General features: G+C 36.9%; 1 protein-coding gene across 1 annotated transcript in view; it reads left to right on the plus strand.

The window, feature by feature from the left end:
* Positions 1-1,567: 1,567 nt before the first annotated feature.
* The window catches only part of cds1 (CDP-diacylglycerol synthase (phosphatidate cytidylyltransferase) 1), a 36,061-nt gene continuing 24,328 nt past the window's right edge, over positions 1,568-13,300 (plus strand). Inside the window, exon 1 of the mRNA XM_056458281.1 lies at positions 1,568-1,874. Coding sequence (XP_056314256.1) covers positions 1,812-1,874 — 63 coding nt within the window. The 5' untranslated portion in view covers positions 1,568-1,811. The remainder of the gene's footprint in view (positions 1,875-13,300) is intronic.

Raw genomic sequence — 13,300 nt, forward strand, 5'->3', positions numbered from 1 at the left:
TCTTTGGGGTTTCTCCACACCATAACTCTCTCGGCTATAGCAAAGGCAGTGAAGATGGACTCCTCAGAGAAAATTAATTTTTCCACAGCCCATGATTTTCACTTGCGACACTATTAAAACCAACATTTGGCATTGGTGCGAGTGACAAAAGGTTTTGGCTATAGCAGCCCGGCCATGTAAATTGACCATGTGGAGCTCCTGATGAACAGTTTTGTTGGAAACAGGAGAGTTAAGGTGCACATTAAACCCCGGGTCCACATTTACTCTGTTTTATGTGGTTCATCTTCTTGGTGGTATGCTGACATTACCCTGGATACTGTGGCTCTTGATACATCACAAAGACTTGCTTTCTTGATCACATGTGTTAGCTGCAGATATGTCATCTATAATGTTGTGTGCATTGCAATATTTTAAGCAAAACTGTGCTATTACTCTGCTAATTAAACCTTCACACTCTGCTCTTACTGGTGGAATGTGCAATCAGTAAAAATTGGCCACAAGGCTGGTCAAATTTAACCATGAATCCTCCAACACTAAGTTGGCCACTGTTTCAGTCTCATTGTCCAACCCCTACAGTATATACTGTGTATATATACACACACTCAAAAACAATGAGTAGGTTTAAAGTGTTGGATCAATACTTGTAATTATAAAAGTCAACACAATTATGATGTGTTAACACTGTAATTATAAAAGTAGGCCTAATTACAGAAATGAATTACACGTGTGATTACATGCAAATACTTTTAAAGGCCTGCAATGTAAAAGCATGTACTTATGTTCATTGTACCATATGCTTTATTACATAGTAATTACAGCCATAACATAAAGTGGGACCCCTAGTTGTTAATGTTAATGAGTTAGTGTTTGTCCAGATCAGTTAAACCATCTGCTGTTCCACAGAAATATCCTCCAGCTTACTTATTTTACCAGTTTTCAACAGTGGCTTTGTTTTTTGACATCCATCTTTTGACACGAAGGATATTTGGGGAACAAAAATGTATCTAAATGAAATAAGAAGAGGTTTAAACTTTTAAACAGAATTAAATACACATTTTTGTCGGCGCCAGTGGTGTAGTGGTGCTCACGGCGACCCGAGTTTGATTCCGCCTCGCAGTCCTATGTCGATCCTTCCCCTCTCTCTGCTCCCCATGTGTTCCTGTCAATACTCTCTACTGTCCTCTCAAATAAAGGCGAAAACCCCGAAAAAACAATTATATATATAAAAATAAACATCTTTCTTGTTTTATTTAATTTGTTTCCATTCAGTACTGCCCTTCAGAAGCATGTTTTCCTGAAGAAAGTACAATTTTTCTTTTCAAAAAGCTCATTGTGTGTCGTCTTTTTGAGTTTTAGAAATCTTCCGTATAGAAACGTCATGGAAAATAACTACTTGTTTATGCACTTGTCTTCCTTCACATTGTAGGTTCGTTAATAAACTCAGCAGTTGGTCATGATGACAGAGTCTTGAGGAAAAGAAACAGCGACGGATTCCGCTGACTTCGAGCTCCAGCCGCAGAGTGGAGCAGTGTTTCCTCTTTTATATGTTGAGTCACTGGGTGAGTGAGAGAGGTAAAGAGAGAGAAAGAGAGAGGTTGGTCTCTCACTTAACTAACAAAACAGCAGTAGTTCTGCGGGCATAAACAAATGTACGGCACGCAGGCTTTCTGTCCCTCCACCTGCCGCGAGAGACACTTTGATGGTCGGTTAAATTAACCGGATTACCAAGAGTGACACATGCCCGCGCTCTGCTTCATTTAACGCGGACCTCCGACATTATCTATGTATTATTTAGACTGAAATAACACAAAATGACGGAGCTGAGACGGCGAGGAGGGGGAGACCCGGACAGCGCTGAAAACATCAGTGACAAGGTAATTTTCTCAGTTCATCCAGGAGGCTTTATTTCCCTCAGTCGACTGCGAATGACCTTCTAAGCTAAGCAGCTAACGAGCGACCAGTCAGACCGCTTTAACCTGAGCTGATATTGCATAAAAACAACTCGCTAAAGGTAATGTTGGGATTGTTTGTGGTGACATTCGTGTTACGGGACTGCTCTTTCGTTTGATTTCATCTTTAAACTGTCGCTTGCCTAATGTGAAGTTGCTGAGCCAAACACTCTGCAAAGCCAGAGTCAGTGGCTGTGTCGCAAAACCTAGTGAGCAACCTACATAGACAGCATTTTTGGGCATCGTAGACTCGTCTGGAACATTCTGAACGCTTAAGCCATCGTATAACATAGGTTAACATACGTTTGTCATAAATAACGTTGCTGTAAACGCAGAGAGCGGTCTGAGTTTGTCATAGAGATGCTTCCCATTAGTCTATTTAAATTCGAGTTCTTGAACTATGTGATAAATAAATTGCTATTCCCAAAATTATAATAAAAAGTTATTATTTAATCACCCATATGTTGTTAGAAACAAGCATGACTCTTTACTGTGGTACACCAAAGCAGAAGTTGACAGAATGACAGGAGCGATCTTCATTCATTTTCATTGCATACAGAGGAAGATGAATGAAGTGCCATATAAAGAAAGAGAGTTGTGCAGTTTGGAAAGAGAGGAGAGTTAGTTAGTGAGGACATTGTTATTTTTGGATTAATTATTCTAAGGGTATCCAAGTAGAGGCTGGTAGGGCATCCCCTGCATAAAACATATGCCATAGCAAGTGGTGGTTCATTCCGCTGTGGCTGCCCCTAATAAAGCAGGGACTAAGCAGAAGGAAAGTGAGTGAGGTTATCCAAGTTTTTTGTTTTGACTGTGTTTAAACAACATTTTTAGTTTTCATTTTTAAATGTATTAATGTACACCTTATTAATAGGTAGGATGGTAAAATGTGTGTTGCCAATAAAAGGAGTGTTCACCCAAAACCTGAAATGTACTCACCGACAAGTTGTTCTAAACTTGAATGAGTTTTCTTTTTTCTGCTAAACACAAAATAAGACATTTTGAAAAAAAGTTGTTAACCAAAAACGTTATGGTCCCCATTGCACTATGGGAAAAAGTACTATGCGAGAGAGGGGATTAACAAGGGTTTCAAAATACTTTTTTGTGATAGAAACTGGTACAGGTTTGAAACAAGTGGAGAATAAGTGAATGATTACGTGTTTAAATGAACTATCCGTTTAAGTGTAGGTATGGAATAGGATTATGGGGTGTAAAATGTGGTCATGAAGAAGCGATATGTTAATTAGGGCTGCACATTATATCGTTTAAGCATCGATATTACATATGAATATGTGATCATTCGCAATAGTTGAGTCTGGACTATAACTGATCATTTAGCAAGTGTTTTTTTAAAGGTCTGTGACTGCGTGAAGCTTTTAAATGTGAAATTATACTGTTTTTAATTTAATAACGATTAATTTGATAGAATTTTTATACAACAAAGACTATGCAGTATTATTTTACCTTTGATTATTCAATTACTGTATACCTGAATACAGTTCGACTCCTCTGGAAAACAATAAAATGCTGTTTATTTAATTAGTATTTTTTTCTTAATTTATCTATTTATCTAGCTTGTAGGTTGTTTCTAATATTTTACGCACTCCCCTACAGAATCACCCCAGTCAATCTAAAATGATCAATTCATTCCAATTAGTTATTCAAGTCATCTGGTGAAATTGTGTTCATATTGCAATGCATATCGCAGAATAAAAAAATATTGCAATGTTCGATTTTTCCTATAGCGTGCAGCTCTAATGTTAATGTTAGTATAATTATTAATAAACAGTCAATATGGGTGTCACAGTGGCGCAGTGGGTAGCACAATCGCCTCACAGCAAGATGGTCGCTGGTTTGAGCCCATGCAGGGTCAGTTGGCATTTCTGTGTGGAGTTTGCATGTTCTCCCTGTGTTAGCGTGGGTTTCCTCCGGGTGCTCCAGTTTCCCTCACAGTCCAAAGACATGTAGTACAGGTGAATTGGGTAAGCTAAATTGGCTGTAGTGTATGTGTGTGAATGCAAGAGAGTATGGGTGTTTCCCAGTGTTGGGTTGCAGCCGGAAGGGCGTAAAACATATGCTGGATAAGTTGCCGATTCATTCCGCTGTGGCGATCCCTGATTAATAAAGGGACTAAGCCAAAAAAGAGAATGAATGAAACGGTCAATATGCAAACTAATAGTTAAAGTGAGAATTACTCCCCATTCCAAAGTGTTACCCAACATTTATTCATTGTGAAACACATCGGGTCCCAATGAATTTGTAACAAGACTAGAGCTCCGGTGTTTTTTTTCAGGATGGAAAGAATGTGCATATTGTGAAATATTTTTTTAAGAGCTGAAAAATACCTTTTGGGTCAACTCAGTGTAATATTAGATTTTATCAGTTCAAAATGTTCAGTTGAAAAATGAATGAACATAGAAATATGCCTTGGTTCAGATAATGTAACGTTGATGACATTGGCATAGATCATGTACCGTATGACAACAAAACACTTGGCAGCATAGAGAACAAGTTAAGAAGGGAGTGACACCACAGTCGTCCAGCAAATGAGAAACTCATGACTCAGTAATTACAGTTACAAATGTGTTTAGTCACAGACAAGGCTTTTGAAGGAGATCTGTGTGTGATCTTGTCTTGTCTTCACTCTATGGATGCCCCGGGCCAATCTCAAATGTCAGTATTAAGGCAGATCGAGGCATTTTTGACCAATCAGTCAGTTGGCTATATGAAGACGGATTCTTTATTTAGCCTAATTTCGTTTTGTCAAAAAAGGAGAATGCAGTTTGTGAGTGGACTGACCAACCTGAGATCGAACCTAAAAGCTAAACACTCAAAAAATAAAACAAAATCAGACAATACTCAGTGTTAAGTGGCTTGGATTGGGATTGAATAATACTTTAACAGGACATTCCTACTTTATGCTGTTGAGCTGAGTTTTTCTTGATAAAGTTCTCCTTGAGAGTCTGTGTGTATAGTATTTGCAATGACAGTAGGGCCAAAAGCATCATGGGTCTTTAACCCAAAACTTTACATAAGCAAACAAAAAGTGTGGCATGGTGTTCTGACATCAGGTCAGACTTTGCTGTGTATATTACTGTTAACAGTGCTGCGTAAGTTACTGTAATAAAGTGATTACTAATTACATCACCAGTGTTGTATTTAAAATGCTTTACTAATTACTCTGTCTGAAAAGTATTGTAATTACTTAGGTAACTTAACTTTAGCTGAATCTTTTAATAATTTAAATGCAGAGTTTTGGAATCAAACATAGATCAGTAAGCCAACATTTTAGCTTCATTAAAACAAAGCTACACTTTTTTTTTTGTAAGAAAATATAACTTTCATTAAACAGAGTACCATGCTGTACACATTTCTCAAAACAACGAGCACCCTAATTGACATATTGTTTGTTCACATTTAAAAAATAAAATAAAAATAGTTTTCTACAGAATTCCTCTGTGATTATATTTTAATAACAAAAAATATTTAGATTATTTTGCAAAATAATACAACTAAATTCCTTTAAAAAAATAAGATGTCAATGAATAAAATTACTCAACATAAGGCTTTTAAAGTCATAAATAAAACAATTAAACCATTTAATAAAATTACAGTATAGCTAGTGTAAAATATAGGCTGGAATAGTTGGCGGTTCATTCCATAGGTTGTGGCGACCTCTGAAATAGAGACTAAGCTAAAGAAAAAATGAATGAATAAATAGCTACTCATAATGTCTTTTAAATAGGGGATTTTTTTCAAGATGATTTACTGTTTAGTTGTACTGTTTATTTACATGCGTTCAGAGGTTTACTCGTGTATATTTCGTGCTATAGCAGTTCATGTGTAAGTTACTCACGCTTGTGGATTATACAGTATTCTATTGATTTTAGTCACATTGGGCCACTGCTGGTAGACTGTGCACTCTTTCACTCTGTGTTTTGTTATGAACGACTTTACGGGCTGGGTCAGGTAATTTACCTGGGAAGAGCAATGCTAAATTCTAATCAGATTGCTAACTTTAATTACTTCCATATGCCTGCGTCTGGTCCATAATTGTATATACTGGCTTAAGTTATATGTATATTGCATTACATAAGCCTGTGAACTGGTGAAAATCTGTGTCTAATGATGTGACTTTGGTAAGTGCAAAAAAAATTTCCAGAATTTATAAGTCCATTTACAAACCTAGAAATTGGCCCTAGAATGAAAGCTCTGTTTTTACCTTATTTGGAAGGGTTGAGTTGTGAATATTAATGAGCTCTCCTCTGATACTGCTCTCAGCTCATCTTTCTAATGCTCTCAAGTGTGATGTCATGAGTCGATGTCTTGTCAAATGACAATTATTTCAACTGAAGTGTAGAATATAGGTTAGAGTCCACGTGAAATCAAAATTTACAATGTTTCTTTTGCTAGCTCAAATTGTTATTTTTAATATAAATAAAGAATCTGTGAAAGTTAATTCATTGAATTTATTTACTTTTTGTAATCTTGTTTGGTTCAATTCTGACCATTTGCTTCCACTTTGTAGTACGCTGACTCTTAGAAAAGAAGCTCAGAATCGTAAATCATATTGTTTACATCAGCGATATGTATCAGTGCACATTTTGAATGTTATTATTTATTACACTCCTTGGTGGCACGGTGGCTTAGTGGTTAGCACTGTTGCCTCCCAGCTAGAAGGTCGCTGGTTCGAGTCCTGGCTAGGCCAGTTTACGTTTCTGTATGGAGTTTGCATGTTCTCCCCATGTTGGCGTGGGTTTCCTCTGGGTGCTTCGGTTTCTCCCCACAGTCCAAAGACATGTGCTATAGGTGAATTGACTTTAATCAACGTAATTGGCTGTAATGCATGAATGCGTGTGTATGGGTTTTTCCCAGTAATGGGTTGTGGCTGGAAGGGCATCCGCTGTGTAAAACATATGCTGGAATAGTTAGCTGTTCATTCCTCTGTGGCAACCTCTGAATTAGAGATTAAGCCAAAGGAAAATGAATGAATGTATGAATGTTACACTCCTATAGGATATCAAGATTTTCATCCTGTGGCACCTTTAATAAGAAGAAACCCTTTCAACTATTTATTGTGCAGAAACACAATCAAAACATTTAGAGGCTGTTTTTATTAGTTTCTGTAATGGCAATTGTTTTTTCCTTTATATGCAAAGAAGTAAAAAATTAAAACATGGCATAAAAAACCTTAACATATTAAATATATTGAATATTAAAGCTATTTGCCACCACAGAATAACAATTGATCACTACTCAAGAATTAAGTAAGCAATGAGAATCAGCTAACAAAAACAATCAGTCTACACTGTAAAACACTGAACTTAAATTAGTAGTTTTATTTATTATTTATGACTTTGAATTGCATTATAGGACCTTGATCTTTCTTCAACTTTATTCAACAACTTTGAACCTTGAAAAAGTCACAAAAGTGATTTGTATTGACTTTTTTAATAGTTTAAAGTGATGTTGTCCGGGTTGGTGTTGTATATTACCCTACAAAAAACCTTGTAATAAACTGCCAGTACGTTCTCTGTTATTTTACAGACTTATTTATCTATGTATTATTTTTAATACATTATATTTTAAACTACTAAAATGTCAGTAAAAGTCACTTTGTTAAACAGTAGAGTTGAATTTTCAACATCAAAATCCGACAAAATAGAGACCAAGGTCCCAAAATGCATTTCACAGCTGTAAATAAACAGAAAACACCTGTGAATCATATACAAAATAGACAGAAACTGTTAATCAACAGATATGTTTTACAGTGTACAAACTGAAGTTCAGCTTCATCTGAAAAACATAATATTGAGAACAATGGCATGTCTGGCAAAATGATGTTGTTTATCATAACTGTGAAATAAATCAGTTAATAGAAATAAACATAGCAAATTTAGTCAACCCACAAAGGCTTTAAAAGAACATTGTGTTATAGTTCTGGAAAGCAGCGACCTTATAAGACCTTTATAAGCGATGTCTCATGGCCCAGAGCTTTGCCTGTCCATCTCAGCCAGTCCTCTATCAAGGTCAGCCTCTCCATCACTCATGGTATTTACAGCTCTGCACTTTCACTGATGACAGAGGTCATCTACAGAGCTCAACCTCATGGTTTATTGTTAATATCTTGTTTTCTTCTTGGTGAGAAGAGTAGCGTCATTAGCCTCACTCTCTGTTGGCTTTAGTGTGGTGCTCTGCTCAGCAGTCTTTGGAGTTCAGTGGACCGTCATAACCTCATCCTGCAGCCTGGCCCCAGTGATAAATTCATTTTTATCTCACTATACTCGGGTTCATGTCCTACTTCTGCAGTTTACCACTGGAAGCTGGTTACTCAACATCTATGATCATATCATTTATGTGATTTTAATTACAAAGTTTGGTTTAGGCCTGGCTATGTAGAAAAATAATAAACAGCCAATACCTTAAAAATATAGGCTGAAAAGGTTCTTGTGTGGGACTTGCAAACCAGACAGCAGGTAATCCCCCAATATAGAAATCGTATATATGGCAATACATGCAGATTACATGTGCATGATATAAAAGTTCATATTCAGATTTCACATATAAGGATGCCATTTCAGCTTCAACCCAGTACTGGCACCCACATACTCTCACATTCACACATGCGATCATACACTATGGCCAATTTAGTTTATTCAATTCACCTATACCACATGTCTTTAAAATGTGGGGAAACCGGAGCTCCCAAAGGAAACTCAAGCCAACACGGGGAGAACATGCAAACTCCACACATAAATGGCAACTGGTTCAGCCAGGACTCGAACCAGCGATCTTGCTGTGACACGACAGTACTAACCACTGAGCCATAGTGCCGCCTATATGTCATATACTCATTCATTCATTTTCTTTTCGGCTTAGTCTCTTTATTGATCCAGGGTCACCACAGCGGAATGAACCGCCTATATATCATATACACAACATGTATTTCGAAACATAGCAAAAGTGTCTATTTACACATATTCTTTCAATTACTGGAATTACAAATATGTATGTTCAAATAGATTAGAATCATTATGGTCATATTTGAACATAAAATTATAGCAAATATATTTAGTGTTGTCACAATAGCAGAATTTCTGACTTTGATACGATACCTTGAAAAATATCGATATTTGATACTATTTTCGATACGTTGGGGAACAAATTCCACAACAAAAAAGTAATGAATTAAAAAGGGGAAAAGAATAATGAAAGAATATAATGCTTATACCCGGTATGTCAGTCCAAAAGGCAATAAATTACAAACAGACTAAATTAGTGCAATCACATCTTATTTTCTGATTAAAACAAAAGTATTAAATCATAATATTACTATTAATTATTCAACTCTCTTCTGCTGAGAAGAGAGAGCAAGAGAGCAAAGCCAGTATCGATACTAACCAAGCAAGCAAGATTGTTTCACATTAAGTATTTCAGTTTCAATATTTATCAATAACACTAATTTAAAGTGGCTCAGTGGTTAGCACTGTCGCCTCACAGCAAGAAGGTCACTGGTTCGAGCCCTGGCTGGGTCAGTTTCTGTGTGTAGTTTGCACATTCTCCGTGTGTTCGCGTGGGTTTCATACAGGTTTCCCCCACAGTCCAAACACATGCGCTATAGGTGAATTGAATAAACTAAATTGGCCGTAGTGTGTGGGTGTTTCCCAGTACTGGATTGCAGCTGGAAAGGCATCCGCTGTGTAAAGCATATGCTGGATAAGTTGGCGGTTCATTCCGCTGTGGCGACCCCTGATTAATGAAGGGACTAAGCCAAAAAGAGAATGTATGAATGAATGAACTAATTGGAACATGTGTGTATTTGTAATTGAATATACAATGTCTCTGTAAATATCTACTGTAGTGTATAATGTGCTAGTAAGACACATAGATACACTAGTAAGTTTGCTTCCTTTTGCTATATAGACATTTTATGTGCTGTGTCCTGCTAACCATATAGTAGTGACGGTGAGCAACAGTGCTGTTTATTTTCCCACAATGCAACAGTGGACTAATTATCGCAGAATACTGTAAACTGTGCGTCAGTAATTCTGCTGCATCCACTGTCCTCCAGTCTGACAGTAGCAGTGAGCGCTGTCCGTTTTGGTATTTGCTGCAACAGTGTAAATTCCTGATCAGCCGTTTTTCCCCCCTCACTGCTGTAAAGTATTTAAAGCGACAGTGAAAACTGGGCCAAGCTGTCACTTGTCTCCAGAAAAAAAGTCTGCAGAGGATGCTGTAATTTACTGACACTTTATTTTCACCCTTGCCGCACTTGAGGAGGATTTAATAGACAGCCAAAGTGATGATTTGACAGTTTTTTTTTGGTTTCCTCCGTTCAATGGATATATGATCTCTGTCCATTCAGCACGTTGTGTTACAGATACTGACTCTGCAGGTGCAAACTGAGTGAACGATGCAGTGAGCAAGCCTGCAGGCCTGATGTCTTTGTTTGTTTGTGTTTTGGCGTGTGTGCCAGTAGGCTTTCTAGGGTGTAGCTGGACTGGGGCTTTTCCCTCTTTCTCTCTCAGGGATTAGTGTAGTCTCATTTATGGAGCAGCTAATCAGCAGGCTAGTCTGCTTATCCCTTCACTTCTAGGGCTCTTATGGGCAGGAGGAGACGTGTGTGTGTGTGTGTGTGTGTGTGTGTGTGTGTGTGTGTGTGTGTGTGTGCGTGTGTGTGCGTGTGTGTGTGTGCGTGCGTGCGTGCGTGCGTGCGTGCGTGCGTGCGTGCGTGCGTGCGTGCGTGCGTGCGTGTGTGTATGTGTGGAGCACAGAGCTCTCAAGGGCACATACTGTAGTGCACACAGCCATTTCTCCTCCTTCATAAAGAGGACTATCATAGATCTTCCTTGCTTGATTAAAATAAAGGAGACAAACATTCCCTTCCAAAACCATGTCAAAACATGACTTAAACTGGACTTTTACTTAGCATAATAACTTAAGACTGACCATGCTTAGATATCTTAAGCAATGTTAAAACAACAACAATAACAAATGTTCATAAAATATTTATATATTGAATTACTACTACTACTAATTAATATTATTGGATTATTTTAGGTGCTACTAATTTAATATTAAGTATTTATTATAGTATTAATTCAGTATAGAAATAATGTACGTTTTTATCAGCACATGTTTATCAGTTTGTTTTTCTTGAATGGATTGGAGTACGCTACTTGGCTGCCATTTAGTGAAACTCAAAGGCTGATAATAGGTCCACTCATCTGTAGTGTTAGGAAACTCTCTCTTCTAAAGCTGTCTTTAGTCCTGGCAGAGTATGAAGAGGATAACGTTTCAGTTTATTTGTTGGCCTCGCGTCTTTTAGCTTTTAAAAATAACTTTCTTTCATTTAGTCACTGCACAAAATCACACTGATTTATACTATATTTTGCTAATAGCAGAAACCAGTCTTTCCCAGGCCTGTACATTTCCACAAATGTTTTCTGGGGGTTTGCGGTTGTCTTCATTAAATAGTTAGCAGAGGTTTCTTTTACCAGCCTTAATCTGAGCCTTGTTTCGGACATGAGTGACCTCTCTACTCAGAGCAACTTGCTCCCAATTACCTCCTCAGCACAGCTTCTTACATGGAGCTTCAGTCCATTTGGCTAATTTTGGAAATTGTTCTTGTTCTTGCATGGCCAAATTAGGTCATCATTAAAGGGTCTAACTGAAGCTCCAGCCAAACATGAAACTCAAAAAAGCTTCATACTCTCAGTGAAGCCAGAGACAATGTGTCATTTTATTTATGATACTTCTGCATTTAACAGACACTTAGTTTGGTGAGTTTACTTAGAATGTATTTAATAATAGAAATCAAATTAATGAACTTTGCTAGTGGTTTCTTTTATTGATTGAAAACTCATTTCCCCCTCTACAATAGTAAAGATATACAATGGGGGAAATATGTATTGAATATGTAACAATTACTCTCAGAAAACATATTTATAACATGCTGTTGACTTGAAATTTTTACCAGATGTTGGTAACAACCAAATAAATCAATTTTTGCAAAGAAATTGCATATTTCTAATTAGTTCTTTTCTAGTTAATTGGTTAACAAATGAAGTTATGTCTAATAAAATAAAATGACACATGAAGAAAGGAAGGTATAGAAAGGCAGTGAAAGCCCAGACAGCAGCTAAAATCTCTCAGTAGTTATTCAGCAACCCTCTGCCCTTCATCAGTGTAAATGAATATAAGCTGCTTCAGTCCAACATCTACATTAGCAGGATGATGAAGATGAAACCAGGGTGGACATTTCAGCAAGACAATGATCCAAAACACAGCCAAGGAAACTCTCAAATGCTTTCAGAGAAAGAAAAGTAACCGTAGAGTGGCCCAGCCATCACCTGACTCCAATCTAATAGAAAATACAAAATAAAGATCAAATTTGATAGATGAGACCCACAGAACCACCAAGATTTTTACACTCTGTTGAAGTCTGTTAAAAAAAATCACATATGAACAATGCATGCCACTACATTTTCCAAACATAAGGCGTCTTTAAGCTGCCATCAACAAAAAAGTGCACTCTATATTACACAAAGACATTATGATCTGAAATTCTGTTTGACAGTAAGTAGCATATTGTTTTGATTGTATGTGGAATAGCCTTTAAAGTATTTCTTATTTATTTTGTGAATGCCCTAGGGGACATAATGGCTATGCAAAAATGCAATAATACTTCATACCTTATCAGGTTGTAGTTTGTTTGCTGTGGTCATTTTTACTTGCGTATGCTGTGCTTTAAGTCAAGCTGCTGTTGGCATCTTGTTCTTTAACTTGCAATGTTTTGTTCTTCAGGGTGAAAGTCATGGATCAGCTTCTTTGTGAACTAGAGCGCCAGCATTGCATTTAAATTTAGATTACAGATTTATTGTAGATTAGGAGACAATTACACATCAGGCTTGCCAGGATGTGGGCCATTGCTGCTGAAACCACATGTAGAGGCTTCTAAATTGCAGATGACTGATTCTTATTAGCCAGCACCACTCCTTTATTATGATGATATCGGTGATTATTAATGATGATTCTGACTAGGCATGGGACAATAACCGTTTTCAAGGTATACCGCGGTTTGGAGAAGTCAAGGTTTTAAAACCGCCAAAATTTTCTGTAATATCGTTCCTAAGGTATGTGTACGTTTTTTTTATTTACTTTTTAATTACAACAGTATTTCCAGCAGAAAATATATCCAAAGATGCCATTTTAAATTGTGAAAAAAATCTGATTTTTGAAACAAATGAAAACAGAAGTCAATAATTTATTTGAATTATTTAGCCTGACATGTTTACTATTCCAAAATACTTTAAAAGTTTCTTAAAATAAAATATATTGCGTTTAAAGGA

The sequence above is a fragment of the Danio aesculapii genome, chromosome 5 (genome assembly GCF_903798145.1).
Source record: "Danio aesculapii chromosome 5, fDanAes4.1, whole genome shotgun sequence".
Lineage (NCBI taxonomy): Eukaryota > Metazoa > Chordata > Actinopteri > Cypriniformes > Danionidae > Danio > Danio aesculapii.